The sequence below is a fragment of the Diceros bicornis genome, chromosome 6 (genome assembly GCF_020826845.1).
Source record: "Diceros bicornis minor isolate mBicDic1 chromosome 6, mDicBic1.mat.cur, whole genome shotgun sequence".
NCBI lineage: Eukaryota > Metazoa > Chordata > Mammalia > Perissodactyla > Rhinocerotidae > Diceros > Diceros bicornis.
In genome coordinates, this window is record NC_080745.1 from 92307332 (window position 1) to 92329348 (window position 22017).

General features: G+C 40.0%; 1 protein-coding gene across 4 annotated transcripts in view; it reads right to left on the bottom strand.

Moving 5' to 3' along the window:
• The window catches only part of C6H10orf143 (chromosome 6 C10orf143 homolog), a 41443-nt gene extending 22369 nt beyond the window's left edge, over positions 1 to 19074 (bottom strand). Inside the window, exons 1-4 of one of the 4 annotated variants that reach the window (XR_009220518.1) lie at positions 18857 to 18942; positions 17968 to 18154; positions 16836 to 17088; positions 16008 to 16070 (exon numbers count right to left, since the gene is read on the bottom strand). Coding sequence is in view for 1 of the 4 variants with exons in the window: in XM_058544303.1 (XP_058400286.1) it covers positions 18857 to 18925 (69 nt within the window). In the remaining 3 variants the exon portion in view is untranslated. Of the gene's footprint in view, positions 1 to 16007; positions 16071 to 16835; positions 17089 to 17967; positions 18155 to 18522; positions 18621 to 18856 lie in introns of those variants that run through there. The other 3 variants (XR_009220517.1, XR_009220516.1, XM_058544303.1) reach the window with 3 other exon arrangements.
• Between the last annotated feature and the right edge of the window lie 2943 nt (positions 19075 to 22017).

Sequence of the window (22017 nt, forward strand, 5' to 3'; positions counted from 1 at the left end):
CTGAAACGGACGTCCACCAGGCCTGAACACAGAAGCGTTAAGCTGGATGGAGGGAGATTAATAAGACCCTAAAGAAGATGTGGTATATATACACAATGGAATACTACTCAGCCATAAGAAATGATGAAATCCAGCCATTTGTGACAACATGCATGGACATTGAGGGTATAATGCAAAGTGAAATAAGTCAGAGGGAGAAGGTCAAATACCGTATGATTTCCTTCATTAGGTGGTAGATAATAACAACAATAAACAAACACATAGAGACAGAGATTGGATTGGTGGTTACCAGAGGGGAAGGGGGGAGGGAGGAGGGTGAAAGGGATAATTCGGTACATGTGTGTGGTGATGGGCTGTAATCAGTATTTTGGTGGTGAACATGATATAATCTTTGCAGAAATAGAAGTATAATGACGTACACCTGAAATTTTTACGATGTTATAAACCAATGTTACTGCAATAAACAAAAAATAAAAAAAAAAAAGAACATGTACACAGATTTACATATCCCACCCAGGTCTCTCTCATGCTTTCCCTGACAAGGTGGGATCTCACTATTACAAATATATGTTATCTCCTCTTTGTAGCAACTGCCACAATAGCAGTTTTACGTTTGCTCCCGTTGATTGTTGATTGTCTCTATAAACTGTAAGCTCTGTATGGCTCAGAGTTTGTATCCTAATACCTAGTATAGCAGATGCTCAATAAATATCTTTGAATAAATGTTAAATGCAAAAAAAAAAAAAAAAAAGACCCTACAGACCTCCGTTGAGAAAGAAAGTATGGTTTCCATCAAGCAAAGATTTCTCCTCGATGACACTTTCATTTGGAAAGCGAGCTTGCGCTCTTCGAGGTTTGCTTTCCACAGCACAATGAAATCCGGCGCCATGTCAACTACAGAGCAGACCACGAGTCACGATGCCTGCCCTCCAGCCCCGTGCTACCAGGGTACATGAGGACTTGAACCCAATGGATCATGACATCTCGGTGCTGCACCTTATTCAGCGCTGGCCATGTTTTAGAAGACTCCTCGACTCACTGTGCACGGGCTTTCAGTCCACTCGTGACCACGTCTAGTTTGGCAAAGAGAAGGCCATTTATGAGGGATGAGCAAGGTAAGGCAGCGGTCAGAAGAAAGGGTGCCAACCTACTTCTATGAGAGCTAGTTATCTCAAGGAAGACATCAGAGAAGAGCCAAGAAAACCACTCTTACTTCTAACTAAAATAAAAAGACATAAATGCACATACTAGACTTGGTGAGGATTAATATTAGGCTTCAAGATTTACCAAGTGCACTATAAACCTAAGTTATACTCCCTATGAAAATTAAGGATCTTATTTACTTACGACAGGTGAAACATAACAAATGTCCCTTGCAATTATAAAAACGACAGTTTAGAGTGTTTCCACATTTATTTCATTTGATCCTCACAGTAATCCTGTGACATAGGAAGGGCAGGGAATTAATTTCTATTTGTAGATGAGGAAAGTGAAGTCCAAAACCCTAACTAACTTGCCTGAAGTCTGGTGATGTGAAACGACAGAGCTGGGTCTTCATGCACTTTCAGTCTAACTGGGGAGATGAGACTGAAAAATACAACTAAAGTACCAAAAACTAAACAATGTACAAAAAAGTTTTCAAAATATAATGTAATATAAACTTAATATTAAATCTACAGTAATCAAGATAGTGTGGTACTGTCATAAGGATAAACATACAGATCAATGAACAGAACTGAGAATCCAGAAATAAACCCTTACATTTATGGTCAATTCACTTTTGACAAGGGTGCCAAGACTATTCAATGGAGAAAGAACAGCCTTTACAAGAACTGGTGCTGGCATGATTCAATAGCCACGTGCAAAGAAGGAACTTAGGGCCCTACCACACACCATACACAAAAATTAACTCAAAATGGATCAGAGACCTAAATGTAAGGGCTAAAAGTATAACATTTTTAGAGGAAAACATGGAGAAAATTTCTGTGATATTGGGTTACGCAAAGATTTCTTAGATATGACACCGGAAGCATGATCCATAAAAGAAACAAATTGATAAATTGGACTTCATCAATATTCAAAACTTTTGGGCTTCAAAAGACACCATTAAGAAAGTGAAAAGACAAGCCACATTTTTGGAGAAAATGTTTACACATCATATATATGATAAAGGACTGGTATCTAGAATACATAAAGAAGTCTTTCAACTCAACAAGAAAACAACATAATTTTTTAAATGGGTAAAGGATTTGAATAGTAATTTCTCCAACAAAGAGATACAAAAGGCCAATAAGTACACGAAAAGATGTTCAATATCATTAGTCATTAGAAAAACGCAAATCAAAACCACAATGGGATACCACTTCCCACCCACTAGAACGGCTATAATCAAAAAGACAGACAATAACAAGCATTGGCAAGAATGTGGAGAAATTGGAACCCTTATTCATTGCTAGTAGGAATTTAAATGGTGCAGTTGCTTTGCAAAACAGCTTGGTGATTCCTCAAACTGTTAAGCCTGGAGTTACCATATGACCCAGCAATTTCACAACTAGGTATCTACCCAAGAGAAATGAAAACAAATGTCTATGCAAAAACCTGTACATGAATGTTCACAGCAGCACTACTTATAAAATTCCAAAAGTGCAAACAACTCAAATGTCCATCAACTGATATGTGGATAAACAAGATGTGGTATATCCATAAAATTTAACATTATGTAGCAACAAAAAGGAATAAGATACTGATATATATGCTTCAACATGGATGAATCTCAAAAACATTATTATGCTAGGTGAAAGAAGCCAGTCACAAAAGACTACATATTGTATGATTCCATTTATATGAATTGTCCAGAATGGGCAAATCGATAGAGACAGAAAGTAGATTGGTGGTTGCTTAGGGCTGGAGGAGGAGGATAGGGAGTAACTGCTAATGGGTACCAGGTTTTTTCTGGGGTGATGAAAATGTTTCGGGATTAGATTATGGTGATGTTCACACAACTCTGTATATATACTAAAAACCATTGTTCTGCACACTTTAAAAGAGTGAACTTTATGGTATGTAAATTATACATAAACAAAGCTGTTTTTAAAAATGGGCAAGATTTGAATAGACAGTGCACACAAAAAAGACATGAAAGAAAAATAAGCACATGAAAAGACATCCAACATCATTAGTTATTAGGAAAAAATGCAAATTAAAATTGCTGTGAGATAACTAACTTCATATCTACTAGAAAGACTATAATCAAAGAGACAGACAATACAAGGATGTAGACAAACTGGAACCCTTACAGGTTGCTGGTGGGGACGCAAAATGGTGCTGCCATTTTGGAAAATAGTTTTGCAGTTTCTTAGAAAGTTAAACATAAACTTACCATAGGAACCAGGAATTTCAGTCCTAGATGTCTATCTAAGGGAAATTACAACATATTTCCACACAATGATCTGTATATGAATTTTCCGAATTTTCAGCACTATTCATAATAGCAAAAGAAACACACCCAGACATAATGACTATCAACTGATGAACGGATAAACAAATTGTGGTATATTCCTAAGATGGAATATTATTCAGCAATATAAAAGAACAAGTTACTGATACATGCTTCATCATGGATGGGCCTCAAAAACATTATGCTAAGTGCAAGAGGCCAGCAGCAAAAGCACACATTGCATGATTCCGTCAGAAGAAATGTCCAGAAAAGGCAAATCGAGACAGAGAGAAATTACATTAGCGATTGCCTGGAGCTAGGGGTGGGAATGGGAGTGACTATAGATGGACACAAGAGATCTTTATGAGGTGATGGAAATGTTCTAAAACTGGGTGGTGATGGTTGCACAACCATAAATTTACGAAAAATCACTTCATTGTACACTTTTACAAAAAGCATAAACAATGTGGTCTTGATAGTACAAGAAAGAAAGCTAAGAAGACGTGAGCCACAGTCATGGTCATGAAGGGCAATGATGAGGCACACTGCTGGGGATTTACCAGTTGAATTATAATTTTCTCTAAATAAATGATACTTTGAAAATACCAACAATTTTATGCATTAGTATAATCCTCCCTTCATTGCTTTTCAGTTAAATCACAGACACACACGTGTTAGTCAACCAAAAAGTATTTGCTGCACACCTATTCTGTGCCTCCTTCGCTCTGGGCACCTCGTAATTAAAGAAGCAGACGCCAAGTCATGGTCCTTCCAGTGTCTCTGCTGGAGCACAACAGACAGAGCACAACAGACACCTGAAAGAGCCCCTCGACCATGGAAAACTACCTCCTAACTTACCCTAACCTCATTTTGACTTTCTGGGTCATATACAAAGAAATCTGCCAAAAACTAGAAATGATCGATGCTATGTGTACCTGGCAGAGTGAACACCTGTATTAGAGTTATAACTAAAGATGAATTATTATTGATAAATTTCCTTTAGCTAGATGGGAGGACAGCTGAATACAATTAAACTTAGTAAAAAAGACAATAAGAGCAGCTCAACAGATTATTTCTAAAATAAAAAATAGGTGAAAGAATTAAATCACTTGTTTCTTGAGGAGTGGGTTACAATTATTTAGAATGACAAGAGTGACCACAGAAGGCAAAATAAAAGGGTTTTGTCAGGGGTCTGCACCATCAGCTAGTATTCATTAGGTTCTCACAGTGGGGATCTCACAATAGCCGTAAAATTGTAAAATCTACATCCCACAGGGTGAAACAAGCAAATTTAACTCTGAATTTTCTCACTTTATAAGGTAGACCCCGTGGGGTTAATTGAATGCAGTTCAAGTCATCAATATGTTTAAGTGGTTTTGCTGACAAGGACTACTAGCTTTACTGGATAATTTTCAAATGTTAGCAAAGGTAGGTCTAAAAGTTATCCACAGAGCAGAGTGGATCTAAAACATCCTCAGCTCTTTAATTTGGGGGCAGCTATGCATAATACCAAGAATTGGTGAAAACGGCAGATTGGAACTTTACAATTTACTCACATCTAAGTTTCCACAGTTGCATAAAAAACATTCCAGATTGCAACTCACAATTACCTGCCTTTTTGAAAAGCTCAAGCTTGTTCTTCTCTTGACTGAAGGCATGACCTGTGTGTGGGTGTAAAGGAAAGGAAAAACATGTCTGCTACTAGAATGTGCGCCAGACTGCTGTCCAACCAGCAGAAGAACACACACAGCACAGCTAAAACAAGTCACACTAATGGCTGACAAACTAAACTCTGCACAGAAAACATTCACATTGTTAGTGGTTTTTGTTAGCGGTGATGCTGCTGCTGCAGTGCACAAGTTACATGAACTTAAAAATACTCTACACCAAAACAGGATAGAAAACAATTACAATGAACATTCTTGAACTTCTTAAAGAGTTCCTCAAACTTAACTTTATTGAGTATATATGCATGTGTGTGTGTGTTTCAACTTCTGTTTAAACTTTGAATCAATAATCCAACCAGCTTGTTGGGCCAAGATGGAGGAACAGGGAATGGGTTCACCTTCCTGCATGAAAAAACCAAAAATGGACAAAATAAATGAAACAATGGATTTCAAGACACTGACCAACAAGTAACAAAGAACAGTGACCCCTGAGATACGGCACAAAGAAGGTGAGCCTTATATCTGCCCTACCTCACTGTCTTGAGAGTTTCCAGGCTGCAGCACAGGGAAGAGAAACCAAGGCAGAGCCTGGTGGACTCCTTGAGTTGAGAATACGATGCTGAGAGTGTGGGGAGGCTCACAGGACAGAGCACTGGAGAGAAGACAGCAGCACAGAGAGAGAAATACAAAGTTCTGCACGTATTCAGCTGTGCTGATCAGCATACATACGTGAGGAAATTACCCAAGGCAGGGAAGGAAACACCTGAAAGAATTACAAATAGCAGTGCCTGGCGTTCACACATGGCTGGGAATCCTGCCTGACCCTACCAGCTAAACTGGAAACTTCATGAAGCCAACAAAGGAAATAACATGAAATCATAAAAAAAGATCCCACTTAGCCAAAAAACAGATAAAGCAGAAGAAGTAAATAAAGAATAGATAGGACAAATAGAAAACAAATAGCAAGATGATAGATTTTAATCTAACTTTATCAATAGTCACATTAAATGTAAATAGACTAAGTATTCCAATGAAAAGGCAGAGATTGTCAGACTGAAAAAAAAAAAGAAAAACCCAAGACTCAATTATAGGCTGCCTATAAGAAACTCACTTTAAGTATAACGATATAAATAGATTAAAAGTAAAAGGATGCAAAAAGATATACAATGCTAACATTAATCAAAAGAAAGCTGGATTTGCTCTATTAAATATCAGACAAAATAAATTATACCAGGGATATAAAAGGTGATTTAATAATGATAGAGGAGTCAATTTATCAAAAGGACAAACAATTCAGAAACACATTTGCACCTAATAAAAGAGCTTCAAAATACACGAAGGAACAACTAATAGAACTGCAAGGAGAAAAGACAAATCTACAATTATATTCAGAGGTTTCAATACCTTCTCACAAAAATTGATAGAACATGAAGAAAACTGCTAAGGATATAGAAGATTTAAACCAAACTATCAACTGACTTGACTGAATTGAAATTTATAGAACACTTCACAACAACAGCAGAATACACATTTCCCAAGACTGACCATATTTTGGGTCATAAAAGAAGTCTCATATGTAAAATAGTACAAAGGCTCCTCAAAAAATTAAAAATAGGACTACCACATGATCCAGCAATCCTACTTCTGGGTATTTAACCAAAAAAATTAAAATCGGGATCTCAAAGAAATATAAACACTCCCACGTTCAGAGCAGCACTATTCACAATAGCTAGGATGTTGAAACAACCTACATGTCCAACGACAGATTAATGGATAAAGAAAATGTGGTGTATATACACAATGGAATACCATTCAGCCTTAAAAAAAAGAAGGAAATTTTGCAATACGTGACAACATGGATAGACACTGAAGACATTAGGCTAAGTGAAATACACCAAACACAAAAGACAAGTACTGCATGATTCCACTCACATGAAGTATCTCAAATAGTCAAATTCATAAAATCAAAGACTGGAATGCTAGTTACCAGGGGCTGTAGGGAGGGGAAAATGCAGAGTTATGAATCAACAAGCATAAAATTTCAATTAAGTAAGATAAATAAGCTCTAGAGATCTGCTGTACAACACTGTATCTATAGTCAACATTAAGGTATTATTGTACACTTAAAATTTGTTAACAGGATAGATATATTAAGTGTTCTTACCATAATAAAATAAAAATATTAAATTTTAGAAAAAGAAAAAAGAAATCTAAGTAAATGTAAAAGGATTCAAGTCATACAAAGTATGTTCTCTGACCACAGTGGGACTAAATTAGAAAGCAATAACAGAAAGATCTCTAGAAAATCCCCAATTGTTTGGAAACTAATTAACATATTTCTAAATAACAAAGTCATCAAAGAAAAAATCAAATGGAAAATTATAAAGCATTTTGAAATTTAAAAAATGAAAACAAAACATAATCAAAATTTGCACTAAAGAAGAACTTAGGGGGAATGTATAGCACTAAATGCCTACATCAGAAATGAAAGGTATCCACCCAATGACTTCAGCTTCCATCTCAAGTAACTAGAAACAAAAGAACAGATGAACTTAATGTAAGTAGAAGAAAGAAAATAACAAAGATCAGAGTGAAAACTGATGACATAGCAAACAGAAAAGCAACAGAGAAAAACCAGTGAAACTTAGAAAGATATCCCATGTTCATTGACCAGAGGCTTAATTTTAAGATAGCAGTATTCCTCAAATGAATCTACAGACTCAACCCAATCCTTATCAATCCTTATCAAAATTCCAGTGGATCTCCTTGCAGAAACTGACAAGCTGATTCTAAAATTCATATGGAAATTCAAGGGACCTAGAATAGCCAAACCAAGGTTGAAAAAAGAACAAAGTTGGGGGGACTGGCCCAGTGGTCTAGTGGGTAAGTTCAGCGTGCTCCGCTTTGGTGGCCCAGGTTCAGTTCCCGGGAGCAGACCTACACTACCATCAGCGGTCATGCTGTGGTGGCGACCCACATACAAAACAGAGAAAGACTGGCACAGATGTTAGCTCAGGGCGAATCTTCCTCAAACAAAAAGAGGAAGATTGGCAAAAGATTAACTCACGGAAAATCTTTCTCAGCAAATAATAAAAAACAACAAAGTTGGAGGACTCACTATTCCAGGTTCCAAAACTTACTACAAAGCTACAGTAATCAAGACAGTGTGGTACTAATGACAGACATATAGATCAATGGAATAGAACTGAGAATCCAGAAAAAATCCTCACATTTACAGTGGATTGATTTTCAACAAAGGTGCCAAGGCAATTAAACCGGGACAAAGAATAGTCTTTTCAACAAATGGTGCTTGGACAACTTAATATTTACACCCAAAAGAATGAAGTTGGAACCTTATCCAACACCATATACAAAAATTAACTCAAAATAGAACAAAGATCTAAATGTAAGAGCTATGAAAGGCCAACAGGTACATGAAAAGATGCTCCAAGTCCCTAATCATCAGGGAAATGCAAATTAAAACCACAATGACCTTCTTAACCTCACAGCTCTTAAGAATGGCCATCATCAAAAAGACAAGAAATAAGTGTTGGTGAGGTTGTGGAGAAAAGGGAATCCTTGTTCACTGCTGGTAGGTTTGTAAATTGGTACAGTCACTATGAAAAACAGTATGAAGGATCCTCAAAAACTTAAAAATAGAACTACCATGTGATCTAGCAATTCCACTTCTGGGAATATATCCAAATGAAACAAAACACAAACTGGAAAAGATATCTGCACCCCTACGTTCACAGCAGCGTTATTTATAATAGCCAAGACATGGAAACAACCTAGGTGTCCATCAATGAATGAATGGATAAAGAAGTTGTGGCAGAAGAGTGATATTAGCAACATGGCAGAGTGAGCTGTTCCCTTTCTCTCTCCTCCTTCGAACTACAACTAAATGGACATTCACTGATCAACGGATGATACCCACACAGCACAACAGGATGCCTGAGAGATCCACACAGCTACCCATCTGAAGGTGGATGGACTACCCTCAGGAAGGTGGTGGAGACAAGTGAGCACTCTCCAGCCCCCCAGCAGCCCTGTGCATGCATGCAACTGCTCCCCCATCTGGAGTACCCATAGTACAGCTGCTGCCCTGAGGGTAGGAGCATGCCTCAGCATGGCTGCGGGAACAGGTGACAGCAGCCCTGAGCCCCTGCATGATTGCTTTTCTGTCCGATGGGAGAGCCCACAGTGCCGCCACAGTCCCAGCAAGTGATCCAGGCACAGACCCAGTGGGGAGGCCCTGCCCACCAAGCACAACGGCCGGTGTGACTTAGGAAGAGGTGGCGGCAGAACTGTGCACCTGGTCAAATGAGTTCCCAGCTGCCGCGAATGCCCATAGTACTGCTGCGGCCCCGAAGGTGGGAGCACACCTCGGTAGGACTACAGGAGCAGGCGGCAGCAGCCCTGATCCCCCACATGGTCACTTCCCCATTTGCTGGTAGAGCCCACAGGGCAGCTATGGTCCCAAGGAGTGGCCCAGGCTCAGACAAGCATGGCTGCCAGGGATCATGGTGGGCTCAGAATACACAGCTCCTGCCCACCCCAGTGGTGGCAGGTGGAATCTGCAACCAGATACTATCACTATGCGAAGGCACAAATCCACCCCATCAAATAGTATGAAAAGATATATTAATACTCCAGATCAGAAGGAAAAAGACAAACACCCAGAAATCAATCCTGAAGACACAGAAATTTACAATCTGAATGACAGAGAATTCAAAATAGCTATCGTAAAAAAACTCAATGAGTTACAAGACAACTCAGAAAGACAGTTCAATGAAATCAGGAGTAAAATTAATGAACAGAGGAAAGTCTTCACAAAAGAGATTGAAACTATAAAGAAAAACCAATCAGAAATGTTGGAGATGAAAAACACAATGAATGAGATAAAGAAAAATCTGAAGTCCTTAAATAACAGAGCTGATATTATGGAGGACAGAACTGGCAATTTAGAGGACAGAAATAAAGAGATGCTTCAGATGGAGGAGGAGAGAGAACTAAGACTAAAATGACATGAAGAAATTATCCGAGAAATATATGACTCAATTAGGAAATGCAACATAAGGATTATAGGTATTCCAGAGGGAGAAGAAAGGGAAAAAGGAGCAGAGAGCTTGTTCAAATAAATAATAGCTGAGAAATTCTCAAACCTGGGGAAGGAGCTAGAATTACAAGTGAAAGAAGCTAATAGAATCCCCAATTACATTAATGTAAAAAGACTTCTCCAAGGCATCTATTAGTAAAACTGGCAAAAGTCAATGACAAAGAAAAATATTAAGGGCAGCAAGGCAGCAGAAAATAACCTACAAAGGAACCCCTATCAGGCTTTCTCTGGATTTCTCAGCAGAAACCCTACAGGCTAAGTGAGAGTGGAATGACATATTCAAAATTCTGAAAGACAAAAACCTTCAGCCAAGAATACTCTATCCAGCAAAAATATCCTTCAGATATGATGGAGAAATAAAAACTTTCACAGATAAACAAAAGCTGAGGGAGTTCATTGCCACAAGACATCCCCTACAAGAAATGATCAAGAAAGCCTTTATACCTGAAAAAAAAAGAAAGGGTTTACAAAGCCTTGAGCAAGGAGATAAACAGGCAGACAAAATCATAAAATTGCAGCTCTCTATCAGAACAGGTTAGCAAACACTTAATTACAACATTAAAGAAAAGGGAAGGAAAACATCAAGAATAACTACAATTAATTCATTTTAACCACAAACTCACCACACAAAATGGAATAAGTTGTGACAACAATAACTTAGAGGAGGAAGAGGAAAGGGATGGAACCTGCTTAGACTAAGGAAATAAGAGGTTATCAGAAAATGGACTATCTCATCTATGAGATCTTTTATACAAACCTCACAGTAACCACTAAACAAAAAATCAGAGACACAAATGATAAATAAAGAGAAAACTATCACAGAGAACCAGCAAACTGAATTGGCGGTCCAAAATACACAGGACGAGAAACAAAGAAAATACAGAACAACTGTAAAACAAGTGATAAAATGGCAGCATTAAGCCTTCATATATCAATAATCACTCTGAATGTAAATGGATTGAATTTACTAATCAAAAGACAGAGTGGCAGGATGGATTAAAAAACAAGATCCAACAATATGCTGCCTCCAGGAAACACATCTCAGCTTTAAAGACAAACAAAGGCTCAGAGTGAAGGGACGGAAAACAACACTTCAAGCTAATGGCAAACAAAAGAAAGCATATGTTGCCATACTTCTATCAGACAAAGTAGACTTCAAGATAAAACAGGCAATGAGAGACAAAGAGGGGCACTATATAATGACAAAAGGGACACTCCACCAAGAAGACATAACACGTATAAATATATATGCACCCAAAACAGGAGCACCAAAGTACATAAAGCAACTATTAACAAACCTAAAAGGAGATATTAACAACAACACAATAATAGTAGGGGACCTTAACACCCCACTTACATCAATGCATAGATCATCCAGACAGAAAGTCAACAAGGAAATAGTGGATTTAAATGAAAAACTAGACTAGATGGACTTAATAGATATATATGGAACACTCCATCCCAAAACAGCAGAATACACATTCTTCTCAAGTGCACATGGAAAATTCTCAAGGATAGACCACGTGTTGAGAAACAAGGCAAGCCTCAATAAATTTAAGATTGAAATTATATCAAGCATCTTTTCCAACCATAATACTATGAAACTAGAAATCAACTGCAAGAAAAAAGCTGGGAAAGTGACAAATATGTGGAAACTAAACAACATGCTACTGAACAACCAATGGATCACTGAAGACATTAAAGAAGAAATCAAAAAATATCTAGAGACAAATGAGAATTTAAATAAACCATACCAACTCATACGGGAGGCAGCAAAAGCAGTCCTAAGAGGGAAATGCATAGCAATACAGGTCCACCTTAACAAACAAGAAAAATCTCAAATAAGCAATCTTAAACTATACCTAACAGAACTAGAAAAAGAAGAAACAAAGCCCAAAGTCAGCAGAAGGAGAGAATAATAAAAATCAGAGCTGAAATAAATGAAATTGAAACCAAAAAAAACAGTAGAAAGGATCAATGAAACAAAGAGCTGGTTCCTTGAGAGGATAAACAAAATTGACAAACCCTTAGCCAGACTTACTAAGAAAAAAAGAGAGAAGGCTCAAATAAATAAAATTAGAAATGAAAGAGGAGATATTACAATGGATACTACAGAAATACAAAGGATTATAAGAGGATACTATGAAAAACTATATGCCAACAAATGGAACAATCTAGAAGAAATGGATAAATTCTTAGACTCATACAACTTCCCAAAACTGAATCAAGAAGAAATAGAGAATCTGAATAGATCAATCACAAGAGATTGAAACAGTAATCAAAAACCTCCCAAAAAATAAAAGTCCAGGACAAGATGGCTTCTGTGGAGAATTCTGCCAAACATTCAAAGAAGATTTAATACCTATCCTTCTCAAACTATTCCAAAAAGTTCAAGAAGATGGAACACTTCCTAACACATTTTATGAGGCCAACATCACCCTGATCCCAAAGCCAGACAAGGACAACACAAAGAAGGAAAATTACAGGCCAATATCACTGATGAATATAGATGCAAAAATCCTCAACAAAATATTGGCAAACTGAATACAGCAATACATTAAAAAGATCATACACCATGATCAAGCAGGATTTATACCAGGGACGCAGGGATAGTTCAACATCCACAAATCAATCAATGTGATACACCACATTAACAAAATGAGTAATAAAAACCACATGATCATCTCAATAGATGCAGAAAAAGCATTTGACAAGATCCAACATCCATTCACGATAAAAACTCTCTATAAAATGGGTATAGAAGGAAAGTACCTCAACATAATAAAGACCATATATGCCAAAACCACAGCCAACATCATACTCAATGGGGAAAAACTAAAAGCCATCCCTCTGAGAACAGGAACAAGACAAGGGTACCCACTCTTGCCACTCTTATTCAACATAGTACTGGAGGTTTTGGCCAGAGCAATTAGGCAAGAAAAAGAAATAAAAGGAATCCAAATTGGCAAGAGAAGTGCAACTCTCACTGTTTGCAGATGACATGAATTTATACATAGAAATCCCTAAAGAATCCATCGGAAAACTATTAGAAATAATCAAAAACTACAGCAAAGTTGCAGGGTACAAAATCAACTTACAAAAATCAGTGCAATTTCTATACTCTAACAACAAACTAACAGAAAAAGAACTCAAGAATACAATCTGATTTACAATTTCAACAAAAAGAATAAAATATCTAGGAATAAATTTAACTAAGAAGGTGAAAGATCTATATAATGAAAACTACAAGACATTATTGAAAGAAATCAATGATGACATAAAGAAATGGAAAGATATTCCATGCACATGGATTGGAAGAATAAATATAATTAAAATGTCCAGACTACCTAAAGCAATCTACAGATTCAGTGCAATCCCAATTAGAATCCCAATGACATTTCTCATGGAAATAGAACAAAGAATCCTAAAATTCATATGGAGTAACAAAAGACCCCGAATAGCTAAAGCAATCCTGAGAAAAAAGAACAAAGCTGGATGCATCACAATCCCTGACTTCAAAATATACTACAAAGCAATAGTAATCAAAACAGCAGGGTACCGGTACAAAAACAGACACACAGATCAATGGAACAGAACTGAACGGCCAGAAATAAAACCACACATCTATGGACAGATAATCTTTGACAAAGAAGCTAAGAACATACAATGGAGAAAGGAAAGTCTCTTCAATAAATGGCGTTGGAAAAACTGGACAGCCACATGCAAAAGAATGAAAGTAGACCATTATATTTCACCATACAAGAAAATTAACTCAAAATGGATCAAAGACAAAGGTAAGACCTGAAACCATAAAACTCCTAGAAGAAAATATAGGAAGTACACTCTTTGATATCGGTCTTAGAAGGATCTTTTCGAATACCATGTCTACTCGGGCAAGAGAAAAAAAAGAAAGAAGAAACGAATGGGACTTCATCGACTAAACAGCTTCTACAAGGCAAAGGAAACTAGGAACAAAATGGAAAGACAACCCACCAACTGGGAGAAAATTATTTGCAAATCATATATCCGACAAGGGGTTAATCTCCAAAATATATAAAGACTCACACAACTCAAGAAAAAAAAACAAATCTATACGAGAAGATAAATGTCAGCTGCACCTACTGCGGTAATCATTTGACAATATATGTAAATCAAACCATCATGCTGTATGCCTTAAACTCATACAGTGATGGATGTCAACTATTTTTTAATAAACTGGAAAAAAATAAACATCAGACCTAAAACTATGACTTTTAGAAGAAAACGAGGGTACTGAATGGGAGAAAAAATTTGCAAATCAAATATCTGATAAGAGACTTGTATTTAGAATATACAAAGAATTATTACAACTCAACAAAAGAAAGAAAAATAACCCAATTAAAAAATGGGCAAAGGATCCAATAGACATTTCTTCAAAGATATACAAATGACCACAAAGCACATGAAAAGATGCTCAACATCATTAGTTATCAGAAAAACGCAAATCAAAACCACAAAGAGATAACACTTCACAGCCACTTAGGATGGCTGTAATTAAAATACACGTAACAAGTGCTGGTGAGGAATGGAGAAACTGGAATCCTCATACATGTGGTGGGAGTGTACATAGTGCAGCCACTTTGAAAATAATCTAGCAGTTCCTCAAATGGTTAAAAATAGTTACCATATCCCCCAGAAATTCCACAACTAGGTATACACCCAAGAGAAATGAAAACATATGTCCATACAAAACCTGTACATCAATGTTCATAAAAGCATTATTTATAATAGCCAAAAAGCCAAACTATACATTTTATATATGTGCAGTTTGTTATACCTCAATAACGGTATAAAAAATAAAAAGAAACAAAAATGATAAGCAAAAAAGCCTGCAACAGGCAATGAATTAAGGCATCCTTATTATTTTATTTCTCAAGGACAGTGACAAAGAATGGAAAGAAATTACAACGGAAGAAATGGCTGCTTATCCCTAGGAATCAAAAGCTGAGAAAAGGGATCTAGCATCAACTCAGATGAAACTAGAAAAGACATCAACTCGGTGTTGAGCCAGGTGTCCCAGGTGTTGCTGCACCCAGAGAACGGGACTTCACGGAGCTCTTCTGGAAGGAGAGTTTTCCCAGACATGAAAGGCTGAGTGGACATGAACCTTCAGGGTTCTGGGCAGACACTTTGATTCTGAAACACGTGGTGTGGTGAGTGTGTGGTTGGCAGGGGGACTGAAAAGAGCCGGGCACTGGATGCCTCCGAGTCATAGAGTCAACCCAACAAAGGACTTCACTTCACTTTTATTATTCCAGAGCCTAGAACTGTGCTTGGTGTACAATAGGCGCTCAAAAAAATGTTTGCCCAATGCAAATGAGAAACACGACTGATACTTGACTGCTACACGTTACCATGTTAGCTCACCCTACAGCGATCAGACACACACAGGATTACACGGGAGGCGCCTGACTCGGCCTCTGCATGAGAATCACTTTCAAAGCTCTTACAGAGGTGGGTCCTGGCGGCTGCTGTTTCTAAAACTCCACTGGTGGTTATAATGCACACGGCATAGAGCCACTAGGCCATCAACAGAGGTAAGACACAAGTTGCACTTTCCAAGTAACCAAATTCTGGCAGGTGTGCATGCATGAGAAAGACCAGAAAACGTGGGACAAGAACTTGGATACTTGATTGAACTTCATCTGGACTATTAGATCAAAGACTAGGACACAATACAACATAAAGAAGAACTTTATCAAATTAGGAGGCCATACACACCATGGCAATAAGACACCCAACTCACTCTTCTTTGCTAACAGGAAGTGTTGCAACCTCACGCTGGGCACTTATTTTCAGCCATTCCAATCTGAAAGATCATTCAAGGTTTCTTTCATGAAGCCTCTCCTGTTCTCCCTGATCAATGATGACCTCTGGCTCCACATCCCTGACAGCCATGGCATCTCACTTTTCATCATTTTATGGCCAGTTTAGGACTTTGTTGCAAAGTCTCGTGTTTTAGTTCCACAAGCCCCACATGGGAAGCTGTGCAGCCCAGTGGTTAAGAGGGCAGGCTCTGGAGGCAGAGGGTGGGGCTTAAGGCCTAGTTCCAACACTTACTAGCTGTGTATCCTCAGTCCAGTTGATTAACCTCTCTGTACCTCAGTTTCCTCATGGGTATTATAACAGGTTGTTATGAAATCCAGATAATCCACACGGTAACCACTCACCGACTAGGAGTACCTGCCACACCTCCGCGAAATGCCTCAAAGACATAAAACTCAGTATGGCCTAACTGGAACTCTTCGTTTTTCTCCTGCAGTTGCACACCAATTTTCTCCTCTCAATAACGGCACCACTACCCACCCAGGTGCTTGTCACAACCCTGGGAGTCATCCTGGACCCCTGCCCTGACATTACCTTCCACATCCACTGCACCAAGACCTGTCAGTTCTTCTTGCAAAATATATAGCCAGGTCTGTCTACTTTCACCATCTCACCAGCCTCTCTGTCACCTCTCATGATCTACATACTCCTTGCCTCCTTGCCTTCACTCTGACCACCTGTTGGTTCACAAACTGGCCCCCGAACACGGAGGGCAAGGAGAGACCAAAGAAAGAGGCAGACCACTCACCCCAGATTGGTAGGTAGCAGATTTAATAAGCAATGGAACTTCCATCCAAGGTTTGTCTCGGGCGGCTGCAAATCGACTTACGATTTTTCAATTTAACGATGGTGCGAAAGCAATATGCATTCAGTAGAAACCGGACTTCACATTTCGAATTTTGATCTTTTCCTGGGCTAGCGATATGAAGAATGATACTCTCTCGTGATGCTGGGCAGCAGCAGCAGCGAGCCAGGGCTCCATCAGCCACACAATCAGGAGGCTAAATAACCAATACACTTGTAACTAGTTTGTACCCAGACAACCATTCTGTTTGTCACTTTCAGTACAGTATTCAATAAATTACATGAGATATTCAACACTTCATTATAAAATAGGCTTTGTGTTAGATGATTTTGCCCAACTGTAGGCTAATGTAAGTGTTCTGAGCGTGTTTAAGGTAAGCTAGGCTAAGCTATATTTGGTAAGTTAGGTGTATTAAATGCATTTTCAACTTATGATATTTTCAACTTCTGATGGGTTTATCAGGACATAACCCCATCGGAAGTCGAGGAAGATCTGTAAATAGAGGCCTTAACTGGGTTCAGGCATGTATTCAGTCCAAATGGTCTCAACACCACCTTACTCTCTCAAGGCTATGTCCTTGAAACTGGTCCCTAGTGTGGGAACAGTGGGTGGAACATACATTCCAAGGACAGAGTAGGGGGTGAGGAGCCTCTGATTGCCTAAGTCCAGTTCAAGGGTCAACCAGCTGTCACATCCTCTTGATGACCTCTTCCAACACCACCATCCCTTCATTTTCCACCGAGCTGCCAGAGTAAGCTCTTAGAATGTCAGTGTGATCATGTCACTTTATTATTTACTCCCCCTCTCCAAATGTGAACACTAGTGATAAGCTAGCATTGACTTTGTAGATGAGGACAACACCCAGGGGGTGCCAGAGCCACAAGACAGAAGGAATCTGCGTCCCTGAAAGTCCTTGATCTGGGTACTACCAGCCCCATACGTATATTTAGGATCCTGTGTTCCACTGCCCTGGACTGCTCACCTCCATAATGTCATGTGTGGGAGAATCAAACTTCCACCTTGTTTGAAGTTTCTTTGTTACAGAAGTTTAACCTATGCCCTAGTAATATGGTACCTGGAAGTGGGGTGCTGCTGTGACAGAACATAAGTGACACTGTCTCCGTGGTCAGGCAGTGGGTGGTGAGGAAACAGATGCTGCAGGGTAGAAAGCTAGTCACTCCTTATGCTGTGCAAAACACTTGAGAAACACGATGCCTGCATTAACTTGGAAGACAGATCCTGTGATTATCGAGCCTGTAGGTCTAGAAGAAGCAGACAGAAAAAATTCAGATGCTGGGTATGCTGGCTGCTCATCACTGCTCTTAGCAAAGAAGCATGAAATAAACGAGATGGAGTAAGAACCGGCAATTCGCAAGCAAAGGTGGAAGATGACAGCGCTGCTCAGAGGCTCTGCCTTCCTGCTCCAATCCCACAGGACTTCTTCCACTTCCCTACAAGGCTAAGCGCTTTCCTACCTCCTCTACATACTGTTTTCCCTTCCAGTCTCACACAGACCTGATTACCCACCCACCCCGATCTTCATTAGGGCCCCCATCACCAATCACCTCCCCTTACCCTGTTCTCTCCCGTCAAAGCGCTCAACCGACACCCGATTGGCGTGTCTGCTCACCTGGCACCCCTGCCACACCCAGCCCAGCGCCTGCACGTGGAGGTGTGACTCAAGGACACCACCTGACCTAGACGCCGAGTCCCCCAGGCCTTGCATGGGGCCCCGCGCACGTTTGAGGGACCTGGGTCTCCAGTCCCCGGAGTCCCGCATCTCCGCGCAGGCGCGGCCGGAGGGACGGGCCCCGCCCACCCAGGGCCCCGCCCCCGCAAGGGAGCGCGGGCAGCTCCCACCAGGCCTCCTCCCAGACAAGGCCGACGTGAGGCGAGGGGCCCGTTGGGGGACCGCCTAGCGGCACCGCTTCCCCGTTCCTAACGCCGAGGCCCCGGGGGCTCACCGCGTCCCCCGGAACCTGCAGGTCCTCCGGCCTCTGCCGTCGCAACCGGCCTGGCGCCTGGGTGTCCATGCAGCCCCAGGCCCGAGCCCGCCGGGCCTCTGATCCCCACCCGAGGCGGGCGCCCCGCCCACGCCGCCGTGTCCACGGCCCCTTCCCTCACGTGTCCGGGGGGGCCAATGAGAGGCGGGGGCGGGGTGCCGCGACGGCCGCAGGCAGGAGTAGCGGAGACCAGAGTCTTCTGGGCATAAGGGGACGTCTGCCCCAGGTCATTAATTCGCACAGAGGGCCGACCTGTCACTTCTCCGATCACCGAATCGGCCGTGGGGCTCCGAAAAACCTACTCTTCTAGGGTCCCGCCATGCTTCGACTACACACCTTGGATAGCCTGGAGGAGCGCCCGCCTCCTCTCTCTTGTGATTGGCGCTGAGCCCAGTGTGCGGCTGTCTTCCTGTGGCTGGTTGGCTGATATATAGCGCAGCGGGCCAATCAGTATGGGCGAGCCTATGGGGTTCTCTGGGAGTTGTAGTCCCGGGGAGGGGGGCTTCATCGTGGTCTCCAGCCCGGTCTTGTCCAGTGCGCGGTGGCTTGTTGTCCGCGGGCCCCGGGGGTGCTCCGCTTCCCTACAGGCTGGAGGGCTGAGCAGGTAGTTGTGGGTTCCCGTCCTGTCTCTGTTATATGAGTCGTGAGTTTACCATTCTCCTGCGGTTGAAGGCATCCTTTGTTAAAAAGCCCTGTTCTTAAGCATTATGGTGAAATTCATGACACCCTACTCAGTTGGGCTACTTGCTGCATAATCTTCAGCAAATTAAGTAGCTAATGAACTCAGTTTTCTCAAGTATAAAAGATAAGGATGACTCATAGGGTATAATGAGGATTAAATGAGGTATTTACATAGAAAGTAGTTAGAACAATGCCTGACAGGAGTGAAGTACTCAATAAATGGTATATCACTCTTACTAGTCCTCCTGGAACTAATACCGCCACTACCAGTTCCCAATCCTATATCCAAAACCCTTGAGGTCTTCCACTTATAAGATGAATAAGTTCTAGATGTAATGTACAGCCTGGTGACTATAGTTAACAGTACTGTATTATGTATTTGAAAGTTGCTCAGAGAGTAGTTTTAAAAGTTGTCACCACAAAAAAAGAGTTAACTATGTGAGGTGATGGATGTGTTAACCTTACTGTGGTAATCATTTTGCAATATATACATATATCAAGTGATTATGTTGTACACCTTAAACTTACACAATGTTATATGTCTATTGTACCTCAATAAAGATGGGGGGGATCTTTGGGGCCAGATGTGTTTTTGGAATTCAGAATTTTTTAGGATTTTTTTTTTTTAAAGATACTGTATAAAACACCTCCAGCGGCAGCTGGGACAACACCCTATAATCAAACACAATATTTTTGTAGCAAAAGTGTGTGAATATTCACAAATAGTCACCCTAAGTGGGATATATAAAGGCGATAACTACTCATATTCGTTCAAATGAGTTTGCTCCAAACTTAGGAAAAAACTTGTAATTTTTAGAACTTCTTGCATTTCAGAATTGAAGATAAGATACTAGTGTACACCTGTACTATCACCTCTACTCTAACAAATTTTTTTGTCTTGAAGTTTAGATTAAATGATGTGCCTTGTCATCCAGTTTCAAAATCATTGGTCTTTGTCCTTAGGGCTGGTTTTTCAGATGCTGGAGCCAACCCTTGAGTAATGGAGGGGAAAGCTTAGCCCATGAACTGCGGTCAGAGTCCTTCACCAGACTCCACTCAGGCTCCTCTGACTCTCTCATCAACTATGAAACTCATCAGCCATGACTTTTGGGCTTTCGTGTTACTCTCTGCATTGTCCAATTTTAGTAAGAATCCCGCTAAGTTTAGCCCAAATCCCCCACCCTCAATATCTGATCACCCTTGATATCTGATGGGGTTCCTCATCCTCCACCGTCCCTCATGTGATGTCTGATCATGCTGGGCTTCCTTCAGCAAGAATCCTGTGAGGTGGGCTTAGCCAGAACCCTCTTACCCCTGATGTTTCCTCTTAGTGGTTTTCCATCCACTGACCTCCCTCGTTGGCTATAAATCCCCGCTTTTGCTTGTTTTCAGAGTTGAGCCTAATCTCTCTCCCCTACTGCAAAACCCCATTGCAGTGGTCCCTATAACTGTCACAATGGTCTCCCTGAATAAGGTTGCCTTACTGTTCTTTAACAAGTGTCATGGATACTTCTTCCTTTACCACTGCATACAGCAGGAGATATATTTAATAGGATGCAGTTTAGCTTAGCACACTATGTACCAAACACCAGTCATGTGGGTACCAACTGCGTGATATATACTAAACCTCTCCTGTTATCTACCTGGTATGTTTATTTAAATTCTTAATATCCTAAATTTAAAAAAAAACTTTAAAATAATATCAAATATCTGTAAAATGATAAGTTCAAGTGCTCATTATGTTAGTATATTAGAATAAGTATGTTAACTATTAGAAAAAGGGGAAAAGCTTTATGACATTGGATTCTTGTATATGATGCCAAAAGCACAATCAACAAAAGAAAAAGCCGATGAATGGGACTACATTGAAATTAAAAACATTTGTGCAACAAAGGACACTATTAATACAGTGAAGAGGCAACCCACTAAATGGAGTAAATATTTGTAAGTCATAATATGATAAGGAGTTAATATCCAGAATACATAAAGACGCCTACAACTCAACAACCTGAAAAAACAAGAAAAACAACCTGAAAACTGGACAAAGGACTTGAATAGACAATTCTCCACAGATACAGTAATATACAAACGGCCAATAAGCACATGAAGAGATGCTCGACATCACTAATCATTAGAGAAATGCAAATCAAAACTGCAGTGAAATATCACTTCATGCCCACTAGGAGGATTACTATAAAAAAAAAAGTAATAATAACAAGTGTTAGCAAGGATATGGAGAAATTGGAACCCTTGTGCATTACTGGTGAGAATGTAAAATGGGGCAGCCATTATTAAAAACAGTATGGTGTTTCCTCAAAAAATTAAAAATAAAATTATTGTGTGATCCCTCGATTCCACTTGTGGGTACATACACAAAAGAATTAAAAGCAGGGACTCAAACAGATATTTGTACACCCATGTTCATAGCAGCATTATCCACA